Source organism: Melozone crissalis, unplaced genomic scaffold (assembly GCF_028551555.1).
Source record: "Melozone crissalis strain CALT ecotype California unplaced genomic scaffold, PUWL_Pcris_2 ptg000056l_1, whole genome shotgun sequence".
In the NCBI taxonomy this organism is placed as follows: domain Eukaryota; kingdom Metazoa; phylum Chordata; class Aves; order Passeriformes; family Passerellidae; genus Melozone; species Melozone crissalis.
The window spans coordinates 1,032,693-1,050,546 of record NW_026535834.1 but is presented as its reverse complement, the minus strand read 5'-3'; the positions used below and the strand labels follow the sequence as shown (position 1 = coordinate 1,050,546).

At 36.0% G+C, this 17,854-nt stretch overlaps 1 protein-coding gene across 3 annotated transcripts in view; it reads left to right on the top strand.

Annotated features, from left to right (window-relative positions):
• PPP1R13B (protein phosphatase 1 regulatory subunit 13B) overlaps positions 1-17,854 on the top strand; it is a 66,875-nt gene that overhangs the window by 36,187 nt on the left and 12,834 nt on the right. For 2 of the 3 annotated variants that reach the window (XM_054286706.1, XM_054286707.1), the window contains exons 5-8: positions 13,630-13,731; positions 14,766-14,940; positions 15,312-15,508; positions 17,232-17,396. In XM_054286706.1, the coding sequence (XP_054142681.1) occupies positions 13,630-13,731; positions 14,766-14,940; positions 15,312-15,508; positions 17,232-17,396 (639 nt within the window). The remainder of the gene's footprint in view (positions 1-13,629; positions 13,732-14,765; positions 14,941-15,311; positions 15,509-17,231; positions 17,397-17,854) is intronic. The other variant, XM_054286708.1, reaches the window with a different exon arrangement.

The following is a 17,854-nucleotide window of genomic DNA, read 5'->3' as shown; positions in this document are numbered from 1 at the left end:
TCTTAATGGATGTTGACTGGAGACTTTGCCAAGAAATACAAAGTGGAACCTCATTTTATCTCACTACAGAATTTGTGTTAACATTACTATAAAGGAAATTTGTGTAGAGGAAGAAAACTTGACCATCTTCCCAAACCAGAGACTCACTCCTGCAAATTTGCTTAGTATTAAAGCTGTCACCAGTAGATCAAGTCGAGTGTTAAAAGTTTTGTGCTGCTTAGATAACAGAATTCATGCTCACTATTTCTGTTAAAGTGTCTCAAATCAGGCTTTTAGCAAAAATTACAGCAGGTAGTCCAGCTGTCTTAGTATCAGGATAATCTTATACTGAGGGAATTCTTAAGGATATTCCATTAACAGATTTGTTAGAACTTCTACATATGTGTATACACAAGGCAGTTTTTTGTAGAACTGATTTAATTTCAAAGAGTGTATGGTTACTGATGGAGTCTGTATTCCACTCCATCATGACAGCAGGAAAGCTACACTGCTTTTGAGTGCCTGTGGTGTGACTTGTCCCATTCTATGCTTAGAGATTAGATAGATTCACAAGTGGGCCCAAAATTCCTGAATAGAATTATAAATTGTTCATTAGTTTCAACCATTTCATCCATATGAGTGTGACCAGATAAAAAGGCATTAGCATCTAATGTACATTGTGTTATGGGGGGCCATTTACAAGTATTCTTGCTCAAGATATAACAAATCTAATTGTGAGGAAAAAGGCAAACAAGTCACATTTTTAACAGAAGTAATAAACTCAGATGAGAAATACATTATATGTATTTGCTTGAAGTTTCTCATTTGAACTATTGAAGGATAAAGAGCTTAGTCTGGATAGAAGTTGTTCTTCAAAGCTGAGCTGCAAATTCAATTTAATATAAGCTTGTAAGTATTAAGCACTCTGTTTATAACATTTAACAGTGTGCTTGGAAGGGGCTGCCATTCACATAAGGCAGGTTTTAATCAAATTTGTTTAAAATGAACAGAAAACTGTGTCACTCTTGAAATTTAGATTTAGGTGTCTCATAGCAAAGTCAAAGCAAATAATTCCATTAAAAGATGATTTTAAACAATTTAGGCACAAACAATTCTAACAGTGTGCAGAAAAGTATTTTTTTGTTTTCTGAAGAAATATTCATGTAAGCTTCCTGGAACCATTTGACCTTCTAATAACAGGGTTATTAAGTCAGATTCAAGTTTTCCCAGTTTTCTGCTGCAAATTTCTCCGTTGCTTTTGTTGAAGAGACAAAAACTTGTCTGCTACTCCTGCTGTCAGAGATGTTCCCTTTTATAAAGTATAGATTCTGAAAATTGTTTATCTGTTAGAGGGAAGCCTTGCTGCCCCTACAGCAACCTTTTGCACCATCAAATTCCTAGTTCAGTTCCTAGCTCAGAGTTAATAGAGTTTGGATTCTCCACAGACTGACAGAGTTCTTTAAGTCTGAAGCATTTTCCAGACAGCTGGCAGTATGTTGCTCTTCAAAAAAATAGAAAAACTAATCCAACTAAAGGATTTAAGGGAAAAAATTAAATTAGGAAGCAGAAAAAAAATAAAGTCTAAAGCTAATTTTAATGCATACAAATAGCTTTTAGCCAGACTAGAAATCTGAGTCTTTTCACACCTCAGTAAAGGATAGTTATGTAGGGGAACATCTCTAAGAGACTAATAATTGTGTGATCCTATACAAAGTATTTCTGTGAAGCTGTAGGAATTCAAATACTCTTGACCTCATACCTCCCTCTGAGACCTTTTTTAAACCTTTTGGGCAGAATCACATCTCTCTTGGATTTGGAATGTCATAAAAACAGTGTTTTAACTTGTCTTATGCAATCTCAAATATATTGTAGTCCATAAGGGACAAAGTTACTGTATGTTTAGATTTTGTGAGAATAATTTCTTAGGCTTCATTCCACTTACTCTGTGATTATTTTCCTATTACAATTTTAATTATGTTAGGATTAGTTTATGACTAATACTCACTTTTAACATCTGACTTAGTTTGGTTTGATGAGTCTAAGGGTTATTTGACTAGGTGGGACCAGTCAGCATTCTTGGAACCCACTTGGAACCTTGTGAAAGGACTGTTTTCCTCCATGTCTTCTCCATGTAGTTATGTAATTTTTAATCTCTGTCACTCCAGATACCAGATATCTGTCTAGAGGGCTGTGGATATGAGAGTCACAGTATCCAGACTTGTATCATGCAGACATTTGCACACACTTATTTGCAGTGAATGGATTTTGTAGTTCTGCTGCTTCTCTGGGAATCAAGGAGAGTTCTGTTCAACAAGTTACAGGAACTGAATGTGTGGTTTTCTACTTCAGAACAACCAAGAGATGTGTTCCCATTTTACAGAGAAGAAAATACCTAAACTGTACCACTTACTGAATCTCTGTCTCTAGTTCTTGTTTTTGCAAATCTATCTTTGCTATTCTTCACTCATGGCTTTGCAGTTTTATATACTTTTTATACTTAGCTGCAGATATCCATGGCAGGGGCAGGAGGAGAAGTCTGTCTGTTTGTTTAAACTCTAACTATGGTATTTATTTTCCTATGTTTGTGTTGTGGACATGGAGCAATACAATTCACTCTTTTCCCTGGATTTCTAAATAAATGAAGCATGTGAAGAATTGCTTCCAGTTGTCACTGAACACAGAGATCCTGAGCTGCTTGGCTCTTACATAAAGTTAGAACAAATTAGAATGAGTGTTTCAGCTGATATATAGCATTATATACATAAACTCAAATGTAAATGTAGTAAATGTTTACTAGTAAACATTTACTAAGTAAATGTTACTTAGACTTGATATTTTTCTGAAGCATTGCTGTGCAGCCCTTACACCTGCACTGTACACTTCAATGTCACAGCTGTATCCTTTTGTGGTCACATTAGTATCAGTTTTAGTTAAACCAAATATTTTAGTATCAAGTTATTTTAAGGAAGTTGGGACTTGTCTTTTCCTTTATTTCTGTAGATCGTTATAGGAGACTGCTTATGAAATTCACTGCGTGGCTCTGAGAGCTTAAATGTGAAAGTTTGAGAGTTTAGACTGCTGCTCTGACTCTGAACAGCTTTCAGTTCAGAGCAGGATACTTTACTGATCCATGCAAGGCCAGCTATTCATTTTCAGTCCAAATTTAGAGTTGTCTTTTATGTAGCTGTGTCATTTGCAGATCAGTGTTTTCTCTCATCTCTTCCATGGTCTCTGTGGTGTTTCTCATGCAGTGCAGCTGTGGCCTCCTTTCTCTGACACACCTTTCCATGTTCATAGACTTGCTCATTTAGTTTCCTGGCCATCTTGCCTCTGGACACCAGGCATACCTATTTCCCACCTGCATGTTTTTCCCAGGCGAGTGAACCTTTCTATTTCTCTGTTGTTTCTGCAGCTGCCTCCAGATCTAATTGTTGCTAAGTTTGTTCCCCCTGCAGTCTTCCTCGGATCAAAGCCGAGAAAAATGAAAGTCCCTCTGGCTAATTTAGGAGTCAGGGAGTTAAACTTGTTCTTCTTCTCGTATTCCTAGTGGATGATCGTACTCTACAGCTCATACCTTTACTTGCTTGCTAAAAATAAGCCTGCTCTTTATTCAGCTGGAATAGTCTCTGTATTGTGCTTGGACATAGAGTTCTTCACTGTTCTTATGGAGACCCATTTGACTGGATCTCTTGTATAAGTGTAGTGAATCATGCTTGAATTACTTTCTTGAAAGAAGGAAGAGAGGGTGAACTTGCATGGCATCGTGAGTTTGACAAGGTAAATTACAGCTTTTAATGTTTTGGGATTTTATCTTCTACAGTATCCTGATTTGTAGATACATAAGAAATTGTTAATGGGGTTTAGTATTTTCTGTAATGTTCAATATTTAAAAATCCTTAGGTCTAGGTTTTGGCTTGTTCCACTCTTCTCTGGCTTGCAGATTCTTGATTTATGCTATTGCACATATGCTTTAGCTTTATTGCTGGCTCATATCTTCATCTTGTTGCGTGCAAGGTTTAAGAAAAATGTGAATTATGTAGGGGAAAAGTAAATAGCAAACACTGGAAAGGTTATTTGCATAAAATTGTGGTATCTCTTGTGACTCTGTTTGCCTTTAATCTTAGTCAGTCTCTGTTAATAAAGAAACTCTTTGTTAAGTTTCAGGTGGTGTGATTTGCTATCACTTTAAATGGTAAAATTGCATACCAAAAGCAATGATTTTTGTGATTTCTTTGGTATTCAGTTTTGGCCCAGCATTGCTAATAGTACAGAAATGCAAAGGATCAAATAATCCATGTGTTTTTCAAGCTAAATTGTCTATAGTCTTACACTTTCAGTTTAACCTGATAACTGTGAAAGAGCTGTATATTGCTCAACATTTTCCATTGAATATGAAAAGTGCAATGAATCAAGCTGATTATAGTTGACAGCTGGCTTGATCTTGCCGTGATTAGGTCTTTTACTGCTGGCAAAATCCACTAGCCTTTTCCGTTAGCTGATTGCTGATGAATGCACAGAGACAGCTTTTCATATCGATAAAGAGTTTGGGGAAACCTGCATCCCACATGGAGTCAAATTAAAAGGCATCCTACCTACTATTGATTGCACTGAGCCAAACAGCCATGCAGGAGCTGGTAAGATGTGCAGGGTTGTTGTTTTGGCTTGCTCACAACAAACTGTTAAGCCAGTAGTGTCGGCAGAAAAGAGCAGAAGGATGGAGCTGAAGCGTGTTGAAGCGTCGGAAATGTTTACAGCTGACGGGCAGTGCTGCGAAATAAAGATGTGCTCTCTTGCAATTAGATGGGAAAATAGTGAACAGGTAATAAATTACTTTTCAAAATTTGCTTGTTTTGCACTTTGGTGGGCATGTTATTTAAGTGCTGTGCAGCTTTTGCACTTCAATTTAAATGATTTTGGGTTTAGTTGTCACATGACCAGAATGCAGACCAGCTTGGGTTTTGTAACACTTTATCTCTGAATTGAATTCTTTATCAGATTTTCTTACATGCATTTACTATCTTTCTTATGTTTTAAGACTTTATCAAAAGCTCATTACTTCAAAATGTCATGGTCAACTTTTGCCTTTAACAGTTTGCTTTTATGGGAAGTACAAGTTGTACGCTAAGGTCACAACACATCTTTCAGTTACAGGATGCTTACTTTCTGTGCTTCTGGGTTTTAGAAATGTTTCATTCTACTATTCTTATATGAACAGTATTGCATCACAGAAAAACTTTGTATTGAAACAATTAAGGGCAGAATAAACACAGAATTGGTGCTAAACACATTATTCAGACTAACGGTAACTGCATCTTAATCATCCTTAGCAATCCTATCAGAATAAGCTGTTGCTCTTAGAAAAGACCCAGAAAAATATAGTTCCAAGAGCATTTCTAAAGGATCTAGACAGTGTATTTTCAGTGTATATTGTATCTTGTCTATGACTCAAAATCACTATGAGTAAAAGGATCAGTGTTGTAAAAAGGTCTGAGATTTTGTTCACAACTCATATTTCAACAAGAATGCATAATCTCTTTTAAGATTTTTTTTTTTAAGGAGTATGAGGTTGATGTTTAATTAAAAATCAGCTACTGGGTATTTTAGCCAAGACTAAAATTAATATAAACATACTTAAGATTTCTGTGGCTGTTTAAAAGTGGCTGCAAGGACAAGGAAGAAAGTAGTGCTTTAAATAAACAAGTTTCACATGCTACTTTCCTAGAAGTAATTTATAAGCAGTCTATTTCAGATGTAGCAGATGTTCAATATATGCTTAAGTCCTTTTCTAATTTTGAAAATCTATTCTAACATTGTTTTCATTTTTGTTAAATTCTGTCTTTTCATAGCTGTTCTGCTTAAAATAGCAGCTTCACTAAGAAAGTAATATGGGAAAACAGGAAATCTGGAGTCTGTAGCTTATACTGAGTAGACTTTAAACATTTTCTTATGGAGTGACTCACAAGCATGAGCAAATTGGAGGAATTACTAACAAGACAGTGCAGACTGAGAGAGGTTAAGATTTTTATCAACTATAGATAATGTGACATTTTTCAGCAACTGTGATGCAGTTGAAGCAACTTTATTGTAAGAAGCTGTTAGTGTCTTTATTTGCATGGTGCAATCATATTTTATAATATGATTCTGGGGTAAAATTACCCAATTCTGTTTGTGATGTTAATTGCAGGATTATTTTATTATCATGAGATATTACCCACTAGTTAGATTTTCTTTAATTCCCAATATTCTGGATATCTTTTCTGGGTTTAATTAGCTCGTTCATTTCCATTAAGCTAAAAAAAGGCACGTGCTATTGTCATTGGATTCTTTAAAATGGATTTCTGCTATCGGCATGTTTCTGACCCAATTTAAAAAAATGCAAGGCTGAGCTGTGGATAAAGTCACTAAACTGGAAATAATGTCATCCATGTCAAGATCAGCAAAACTCTATTTTAGTTTAAATAAAAACAGATACTTTCTTTTGTCTTTTAATAGTATTACACATGAGTTTAGACAAAGGATTTTCAAGTTGTTTGTTGTGTGTGTCACTAAGATCAGGTTTTATGGAAAATGTGGTCATTTTCCATATGACCACATTTAATTTGATGATATACAGGGTCAATATATTTCAGAAATTTACAGAGGTGTGAATCACTAATCTTCAGTAGATGCTCCATCTCCTCCTATAGACCTCAGAGAGCAAAAGGAGGCCACATACTTTTCATCTAAGACCTATCTGATGCAAGAGTGACTTAATAAACTCAGAAATCTTCCATCTGTTTTCCTCATCACTACTGTTGTGCCAAGGACAGGTACCCAAGGTGTGTGTTGGATATTCTCACCAGCAACCCTTCATGCTTTGTTGCCAACTGGGCTTTTTAGAGCATCCCCCCCTTTGTTATTTTGAATGCAGCTTAAGGCAAAGATGGAACCTGTGTGGGTTTCTGCTGCTCATGTCCAGGTTAGCATTGAAAGAATTACCAAAAGAATTAGGAAGTGTTTTGGTAGATTCAGCAGGCTAAGCAAGCTGTTCCTTTCTCTTCTGCTCTGGCAGTTTGGAGTTCTTCAGCCAGAGCTGTTATTCCTTTGCTGTAAATGCCACATAGGGGAGGAGATGCAGGGATGGCCCACAGGGGTGACAGCACCCTGGTTTGGAGAGGCTGTGAATTGTCAGAGCACCAATCCCTATGTGGAATTCAGTGGCTGGAGATCACTCCAACCTACCCCTTTTTATTTCATAGTTGTCATTCTGCTTTGTTCTGGGAAAATGCTCATTTATATAACACACTTCGCTCCCTTTTTGCTCGTATACCTAGTTCCAGATCTGCCAGTTCTGTTTGTCACATAGCTCTGTAGATTTCTGGGATTTGACAGCTCTGCAAAGGTAAATCCCTAGTCTGGAGATAAATTTTGTATTCCCTCCTATGCTCTAGGAAGTCAGAGCAACTTAAAACTGCTGTGGATTATGGAAAGCTGAGTCTTTCACTGTGTGCAGTAAAACCTAAGTATTTACTGTGCCTTTCCATGTAGCCATTTTAAACCTTCTCAGGAGCAACTTGCAGCATCTTTCTCACCTGTGCTGTGCTCTCCTTTTAGGATGGTGAAAATGTTTTTTTTTTTTTTTTTTGCCATGGCAGAATTGTATGTCTCCTCAATGAAGCCCATATGGGGGATGTAAATTCTTTCACAAGCTCAAAGTTGCTGCTTCTTGGAATTTTTCTCTCTTGCAGTTTCTGCCTCTAATAGTACTGTGGTTTTGGTTTGGTGATGGGTGTGTGTCCCCACCCCCTCAGTCTTTGATACGCTGGTGTTTACCCCATTTGAGTAGAGAGTGTTTCTGTCACATTTTTTCTCCTTACGGATATGGTTACCTTTACTATCACAGGAAGGAAGGTATGGAGGAATTCAGAGAAGTCCTTTTTTTTGGGTTTGGTTTTTTTTTTTTTTTTTTTGGTTTTATTATAAAGGTCATTTGGCCAAAATCTTCCTTATCTGTATAACAGTTTTAGAGTGTCAACCTATGTAAAGAATAAACAGTGGAGCTGGGCTGCAGGTGAGGTATCTGCTGCTTTATTTTCAGTAGCTGCTCTGTATTGACTATTTAATATACTGGCTGAATACTGACAGAATGACAGTATTGGTTTAATAAAGATGGTTGAAAGTAGTGCAACACAAGCAAAAACTTTCTGTGTCACCATTTTGATGGGCAAACCAGAACCAGCTCTTCTGGGCTCCACAGTAGAAGCTAAGGCACAGACTGTCTAAACTCTGTGTGCTGGTTGTTCACATTTTAAGTGGCATTGACCTTGGCAGTTGGTGGTTTAACCTCAGATTAATTTCTGGCTGTGACAAGAGAGGAACAGAGTGGTGGAACAAAGTACAAGAAGAGAAGTACTAAATGAGGTAGAAAGGATACAGGTGATGGGGGGGGATGATAGGAAGAAGACTAGAAAATCTGTGAGAGTTCATAGAACATGATTGAGTGTACAAGAATATGCACAGGAGAAGGTGGAGCTTGGCCAGTTTCAGGAAGCTTGAGTTACTTGAACCTGTGGTTCCCCATGCAGGGTTTTGGGAAGGGAACTTCAGAAGATTGTGTGGGAGATGGGTGTGAACTAGAAAGAAGGAATAAATAGATAAGGGACATTAATGACATGGTGGTTCTTGCAAACCTAGAAAAAGATCCAAAGAGATAGTGTGCAGGAAATGATTAGTAAGTTCTTGTATTACTCTGCCTTTTTTTTTTTTTTTTCCAATTAGTTGGTTACATTATGCTTTACTGGCTGGGTGTTGCTAAACCAAAGCATGAGACTACCAGTCCTTATAGTGGCCTGTAAAGCTTTTGAATCTTTGGTTTTTCCTTTAAAGCTCTTTTGAAATCATAACAGTCTCAGGTGTGGATTTAGTGTATGTTTTGTTATTATTTTAAAAGTAACTGTTGTTACTAGTGCAAATTTAGAAAATTATGAGAAATAATTCTCTTCATGGGTTAAGTGTGGAAGCAAAAAAGTTGCATAAAATCAGACCACATCCCAATTAATCATCTTTTAAAAAATAATTTATTCAAAAGGTTGGTCTCATGGGGTTTTTATTTTAATATTGACATAATTAGATTCCTCTTAAAAGAAAGTTTTCTGTTGGGAGTAAAGGCAAAAAACCACTGGAATCTGCCCTTATTGCTTCCATCCCTTGAATACAGTACATCCTGCTTGTCAAAGAAGTATTTTAAGTTCAGGTGCAATTTTTCATTTACCACTGTGAGTTGCCAATGAGTAAGCAATTCATAATAGCCCAGAAGTATGTAGACTGAGGAGTTTGTGATATTAAGCAGCATAGAAAGGAAGGAGGAATAAGAAAATAAATTTTTAGTGACAAGACTAATATGTAGAAATAAATATTAAAGGAGTTTTGTTTCCTTAATTAAATGCCTAAGGTATGATTTGTTTCGAGGCTGCTTATAAACTGGTTCCCAAACTGTTTAATTACTATTCATCTCACCTGTCTCAAAAATATTAATCATCAAATAGTAAAATATTAGCTTGTAGTAGGAGGGTGATGTCAGAAGCTGAAACTCAAGTTCATTACAAATGCTATCTTTCATCATGCCCTTTTAAAGTGCATGTTAAATAACATAAGTATAATTTTTTTAAGATCCTGGTCAATATTAAGAAATTGGTGAATATAGGTGTAAATTATTCTTGCCTGTGTGAGACATACACAATACTTCCTCAGTGCCTAATAATGCAGTGTTTGCTCTATGGCATTTCATTTAGGAGTTCATCCCTGTGTAAATGCTGCTGTGAATCAATGAAAAGAAATTTACAATTCAGCAAAACTGTCTGCTTTGATGTATCACCATGTAGCAAATGAATCTGTGGAATCTGGAGGAGTAGGTATTTGTGGTGGCTTTTTAGTGCCTCCTTCAGAATTCAGTTCTGTAGGAGGTCTGGTTCCCTTGCTGCAGGAGAAAGGAGGAGGTCTGGACCTTCAATGTGATAGGCTCGGGTTTGTTATGAGAGGTGAGTGTCTTGCCTTGGTGGATGGAATTGTTAACAACTGCTAGGAGCAGCACAAATGTAAGAATCTGAGAGACCAACAGCCTTGTTAAGGAGCTGAAAGCACAGAGCTGTCTTTGCCTGAGGTTCTGGAGAAGGACTGAGACAGGCTTTTTCTCTGTGGCGTGTTTGCATACACATTATTACAAGCAGACTCCAGGAATATGAAGAGCTCTGAACTAATCAATTTAACTAGATCTCAACAAGAGAAGGATTCAGTGGTTTTCATGCTGTTTCAAAAATGAAGCTGTGCTGATTTGGAGACCTGAAACCAGCAACAGTCTACCTGAAAAGAATTGATTTGATGTTGAAGAGGACTTCTGCTCATGCTGTTTGCTGCTTTTGCCATGTGGATGAAAAGGAGAAAACTGCGAGTGAAGTTACAGGTTCAAGGCTCTGTTTCCTCAGCTGTTTAATTTTTCTTTCCTAAGTATAGTGTAGCTCTTGAAGTGAAAGGGTATTGGTATTCAGTGAGGTGAACATTAAAAAATTTCTCATAGGGTGTTTATATTTAAATGGTTAATTATCACTGTTTCCCATGTTCTTGTGCTTTGCCATTTATAGAAAGATTTTAGACATTAGACTTTCTAAATGGAACATTTTACAGTAGTTAATATCTTCTTCAAGGAGATGCTAATATCTGCATTAATCTTATAATTAATCTTCTATATTTTACATGATACAAAATAATACAGTACTTCTGCTAGGCATTATGAGAGAGACTTCCAAATATGCCTGTTTAGAACAGTAAAAATTCTGACCTCTTGGATTAAACTGGGTTGGGGTTTTTTTGTGTTAGATTCTGCTGCTTTAACAAACCAGTTTCTTACTGTCATTGTGCTTTCCAGGTTACATTATCCATTTAGAAAATATTTAATTTTCATGTGATGAAATGGCTTTTTTACTTTGAAATGCTCACAATCCCTATACAAATATCACTTTTTGAGTCTGGATATATTTTTAACAAGATCACTTAGTGGAATAAAATTCTTAGACAGTGTTATACTCAAAATTTCTACTGGAGATACAATGGGCTATCAATGTTTTTAACTTCAACTGGAAATTAAAGCAGAAAGAAAGGAAGCATTGGGAAAACCGTGCATTGTCTGATGCATGTTGCATATTTCTGAAAAAGCACATATGTGTATTGAGAAAATACTACTAATTCACACATACTCTCCTTTTAACTTTTAAAATCAGTGATCCAGGGAAGCCATGATGCCATTCTGAGCCCCTTGTAAGAATTGCCTGCAGAGCCCAGCAGAAGCAGATGCAGAAGTTTGTTTTTCTTGCAGTTGGTCATGCCAACTGAAGTCTGCACAGCCTGAAGGTGTTTGGGAGCAGCATCTGGTTTTCTGTTTTGTTTTCTTTTGTCAAGCACATTTTGGTTTGTGAATGGCACTTGGAGAAGCTTCCTTACTTTCTTAGCCAATTAGTGCCTTTCAGTCAGTAATTAATTATAAAATGTCTCTCTCGGTGGCCACAAGTGAGTACAAGTTACTTGCCCTGAAAGAATATTGGGAAGGACTCTTCTCTGCATAAGTCATGCTAATAAAAAACGTACACACTAGTAAGTTCTACTTCTTCCTTGTGTTGAAATAGAAAATTATTATCTTGAGTGGACTTCACCTCTCTTAATTACTGCTCTACTCTAAAAATTTTTCATTAGTGTTGACTAATAAGAGGAATTTCAGTTGTTATTTCCATAAGCATTATAATTTCACTTGGTAACTTGCTCTGTGGAAGATGTTCAAACAGGGACAATAACCTTATCTAAACATTTTATCTGACATGTCAATGTCATGTGTCCAAGATGGAGCAGCTTTAAAAGTTAGTGAACCAAATCTGGCTCATTTCTATGATTGGTGTTTGTCTTACTTGAAGAGTTATATGCAGCAACATGAAATATTAATTCAGGTAGCAAAAAATAATTCAGTTACTTTAAAACAATTAGTATTTTAATTTCCTAAATTAAGCTTAAAGAAACTTCTGTATTGTGCATTGGTTGGAGAATTGATACTTATGTAGGAGTTTGATGTAGCAATATGAAAAAAGCCATTCAAAATGCCTGAGATAATGTGGTCTCAAAAAGAAGTTTCTGAGAGTGAAGTGCAAGTACTGCAGGCTACACATGCTGGGTATCAGTAAGATGGGCCCAGAAAAGCAGAGCAGATAAATCAGTTTTCCTATGGGGTCAGGTGTGATCAGATCCATACTCTGATGTGTGATCTATTTTGGGCACTGGGGGGTGGTTTTGGTTTGGGGTTTTTTTCTGTATGTAAAATGTTCAAACCTCATTCCATTTTATAAGCAATTGAAACAGTATTAGTTATCAATAAATCCAAAATATTTAATTATCTTTTGTTTTTCAGCAGTGTTGACTGTATTGTGGGTAGCAAGTGATGTAGTGTTTGTTTGGTTTACTAATAGTGTAATCATGTAATTTGGTGAAAAAATTACAGTGTTTACTGAATTATTAGAATAGTCCAGCTTTTAATTGATCCAATAAATTAACTGCATTATTTGTAAATACTTTGAAACAGATGTTGGGCTATTCTGAACTTTGCAGCATAATTTTTCAAAGACTGATATTTTCTTTCTGTGGAAATTCTGAAGTTGTGGTTAAGCCCTGCAATTCTAAGGTTATGAATTTTGGTTTTCTGAATAGCAAATGTCAGCTTCTGGAATTTTTCTTGAAACATTTCACTCTCTTTCTTGAGGTTGCATACAAAAAGTGTGGTTGAAGTAATTTGGTCTATAAATGTAAATCACATTTGTTGACAGTATTATGAATATATTGAAACAATGCATTAATGTTTTAAAACATACAAAATTTGGTCACACACATGGTATGAATTTTAAAGAATTTTCATCATTTGTGTCTCTATCCTAAGTTTTTAGCATCTGTTAGTTTTGAAATGCAATAGGAGTGAGCCTTGTTAATACTTTGCATTTCATTCAAAGTAATAGTGACTTCCTTATCTGAAGGGAATCAACTTTACTTTTCTTCACTTGTACAGACTGTTTTTCACAGATCCTTACCCTGAATGAGCCAAATATATCAGAATTTTCACCATCTTTGAATGTGATCTTAGTGACCCTTTATCTAAGAGTTCTCAAGTGGTCTTGTCCTGTGCCAGGTCAATAATGTGAACCAGCAGTTAAGCTGCCAAGGCAGTTATGCTGAAAATATTAGGAAAGGAAAGCAGCTTCAGATTCTCCTACTGCCTAAAATACTGCTTGTACGTGTGTTATCATGTGTGCCTTACCAGGACTGTGTGCCAGTGCTACCAAACATCTGAACAGAGAGGAGTTAAATGTAGGATAAGGGCTCTTTTTTTCTCTTGTTGTTTTGTCTCTTAGTGTTCTCATCTCCTTCCACTTTCCCACTTTTTGCTTTTTCTGCCCTTCTGCATGATCTGTGTCCCTCCTTTCTGCTCCGATGATCCTCACTCTTTCACAGGTGCCCATCATTCCTCTTTCTCTGAGGACTTGGGAGGAGCTTTTAACCTTCCTCTGATGAGTGAGAGTTTAGGTTTTCAGCTCAGAATGCCCTGATACACATCGGCACATTCATGGAACATTTTCTGTCCTGCAGGTTGGGAATCCACGTGTGGAGCTCACTCTTTCTGAACTGCAGGATATGGCTGCCCGACAACAGCAACAGATTGAAAATCAACAGCAAATGTTGGTTGCTAAGGTAATAATTATATACAGACCATTTCTTTTCAATATATGCAAGCATTAGTTTCTGGATAGAAAAAATCACACTAAATCATTTCAGTTAAGCTCTAAGCTCAAGAAATTGCTTAAGAAATGCATCATTTTACCAGAATAATCTTAGCCTAGGCAGTGCAGTCTTTTGTCATAGATACTGCTAGAACAACCTATGTAATGTGTCTTTACAAAAATATTGCTAGGGTATGTTGACCTCTTCTCTGTGTGTGGCCCCCTTCATGATCTGTGGCAGAACAGGCTTGACTCCAAGCTCATCTTTAGTAGATCATTCAGTAGAGTAATAGTGGGGTGGGGTGAGCATATGCCAAATTCATAAAAATTTATGTATTGCATTTCCATGTCTCAGAGACAGAAGAATCTAAAAATGTTTGTAGAGTGGGGAGGGGGTTTAATGGTTTGGACATTGTTGTTTGAAGTATTATACAGCATGCCTTTGATGCTTGGAATACCTAAGAGTCAACCTACTGATTCTGTTGTTCTTTCTTGATGGAAATTATACTAAAAAAATATTTTTCCTTGTGCACCCAGCAGAAGAATTATTATTTAAAAGTGGAATATTTTCTTACAGCAGGTCAATTTCCTTAAAATGGTCTGTTGGGCATACTTTGTCATCTTTGGGAAGCTGGGTAACTGCACTGGAAATTTATTTTGCCAACAGCAAGAAAACTGTTAGTAGTGGCAGAAAACAAATGCCAGAGGAAGCATCACAGATGTATTCAAATGAGTGCTCAGACTAGGGCTGTATTCGCATGTCTATGTAAATATGTTATTTTTTGTCTAAAAAAAATCTTGAATCTCTGCTCTGAAACAGATTTATTAATTTATTTTAAAGAGGTTTTCTAGGGATGGTACATATTTCAATGAAATACAACATTTTCTGATTTGTGGAAGTAGAAAACCTGATCAAAATTATAGAGTTTTCTAAGCTAATGTGTTAGGGGGTTTTTTTAATAAATGGCTAACAGATTTGTCTTGTTTAAAACCTCCTTTTGTCAGGAGCAGCGTTTGCGTTACCTGAAGCAGCAAGAACGTCGGCAGCAGCAATCTGTTTCTGAGAGTGAAAAGCTCCAAAAACTTAAAGAACGTGTTGAAACCCAAGAGACAAAGCTGAAAAAAATCCGTGCCATGAGAGGACAAGTGGACTACAGCAAGATGATGAATGGCAATTTGTGTATGTGGAATTCTTAATTTATTTACTCTTCACTGCATGACTAACAAAATGCTATATTTTAAGTCACTATATCATTGGTGCAGGTTTTCAGCTACATTTTTTTGTTTTATGGAGATTCTGTGTTTCCACGTCATTTGTATAGAACAGAACTTTTTGTTAGCTCTGTATAGTCAAACATAATGTCAGAATAAGTCTATTCTTTAACCATTAGAAATCTTATGACTGTTAGCAAATTCGCTATACAAATATTTTATATGTATTTTAGATGTAGAGCTAGTATGGTGTGTTTATTACTACATGTAGAGTTTAAAAATTAACAACTTCTGCTTTATTTAATTGGTTTTTTGTTATTTTTATCTTGTTAATTTTAGCAACTGAAATTGAGCATATAAGTGCCATGTTCCAGGAAAAGCAGCAGGAACTGCAGGCTGCAGTGTTAAAAGTGGATCAACTCACTCAGCAACTGGAGGATTTAAGGAAAGGGAAACTGAATGGGTTTCAGTCTTACAATGGACAAATGACAGGGCCTGCAGCAGTAGAATTAAAAAAGTTGTATCAAGAGCTACAGGTAAGTAACAAAAGCATGCTATTTGAATTACAACTGTAGATTTTAAAAGTTTTGTTACTGCTCTTATGAGTGACAATTTGGTTCTGTTGCACCTTATAAAAGTAGTGTTGGAATGCTGTTAATGTGTGAGGTTGTAGTTGGCATATAGCCTTTTTTCAGAAAAAAAACTTCATTAGCATCAAAAACTATTTTATTTCTTAAACATGTAATGATACAAAGTGTGCAAGTGTTTTGAAGGGAGTTTCTCAGGCCCTAATACTGAAAGTCTACATAAGTTATTATTTGTTTTAATCTCTCTCAAATAATTTTTGTGAAACAAATTTTGGTACTTTTCTATTTTGCACTGATCTGGGTATAGCAAGCTCACGTGTCATCTTAACTTGGAGAAATGACTGTAAATTTAAAAGTGTACTGTAAAAATATATTGTCTGTATTGTCTGGTGTAAATAAACAAAATACATAGGAATTAAATAGCACATTTTAATAGAGTAATTAAAAATGCAAGCTGCACTATATTCCCTGCACTAGATAGGGCAATATAGTTTTAGTATATTCACACAATATTCCCTGCATCAATATTGTATATGTCCTGCAAGAAGCTTGTTATATCTAGAGTGTAGCTCTCATGCAAGTAGTTAAGTATCTAGTTTACATTGAAATTTTATTAGATTGTGTGCTAATGTATCAGGATTTTGAGGGCTTTTTTATTTACTCATGTGATTTATTGTGATCAAGGTAACAGCTCTAATATATTACATATTTTTAAATTAATTTAAATTTCAAAATTAGTCTCATTTATTTAGTTGAGCAAATACAGCAGAACTTAATCAATTCTGTTTTCATGCATTAGGAATAAGTCTTCTTTTTTCTCTTTTTACTCCTTCCTCCTTTGTACAAGGCATATCTGCCTTTGAGTAATTCTAAGTGCAAAGATGCTCAATAGATGAAGATTTCTCTCCTGTGCTTTGCAGTGATCCCATATGTGTTTATCAAGACTTAAATTTGCCTCAGGTGTTTTTTGCTTGTAACATTACCATGAAAATAAGAACACTGAGACAATGTCTGAGTTATTGAAGGTGTGAAAAAATGCCAACAGCAAAGCAAGAGAAGTAATTATAGAGAGTGTCATGGTTGATTTAAACCATAAAAGTAATCCACCTCATAATGCACTGGAAAACTGCTGTGAAGGTTTCGGTTTAATCCCCATGCAGAGAGGAAAATCTGTGCAGAGCCCCTGCACTAGCAGTTCAGCTAACACCCCTTCCAGACATCACAAAGTCTCATGTGGGTCTGGAAACAGAATCAATAGCATAATTTCTGTTACAAGTTTTGTATCACTTACTTTTCGCGATAGACAAACTGTCTTGGGTAAGCATGACTTTAAACAAACATTTTCTGTGATTTAGTTCTTCACAGTGAAATTTTCTGAAATGTCTTTCTGCCTAATTCCTCAATCCATTTTCTATAAATGGGATGCAGTCTCTATGTATTTAATAGGCATCCACTAGCTTTTTTAGGAGATTTTCTCAGTTTTTTCTTCTAAGAGTAGCTCATGGTTGCAAATGCTAACTTGACAGGATGTGTAGAACCGTAGAGACACCAGAACAAGTTGTTGATCCAGATTCCTTTGGGGTTTTTTAACACTGCATTGCAAACCATCTTGCTGAGAACTGTTCTAACAAGTGGGGTTTTATTTGTTTTATTTTTTTGTTTGTTTTTGAAGATCCGTAACAGGCTCAACCAGGAGCAGAACTCCAAGCTCCAGCAGCAGAAAGAGCTCCTGAACAAACGCAATATGGAGGTGGCCATGATGGACAAGAGAATCAACGAGCTGCGCGAACGACTGTACAAGAAAAAAGTTGAGGCACGTCAAAAAGAAAACATTCCTGTAAGATAAACTGTTAAAAGGGCCACACTTCAGTTTATCAAGGGCCTATAAAAACTGCATAGAGTCTCCCTTTTTCCCACTCTAGTACAGTTACCTATGATAAAAGTAGCAGGTCTCTTAAAACTATTCTAAGGTTTCTCATAGGTATCAAAAAACTGTAAGATAGAATATGTTTTCTTTTATTTTTCTTTATGGCACAGATGATACTATATTAAAAATCAGAAAAGTTTATATTTCTAGGAAGGAAAGTATGACTATGTGCTACATGTTTAAAAGCATAAAAAAATTGAGTTTTATAAAATGCTTACCTTCCAGTATGGAAAATGGATAAAAATATAAACAGTTTGATAAAGTTAGGCTTAATAGTTGTTTGGAGTTTCAGAAAGATTTTAAGAGATGAATTCTGGATTTCCATATGTATTACTAGCTGGAGGTATTGCTTTAAAAAAACCCAACAC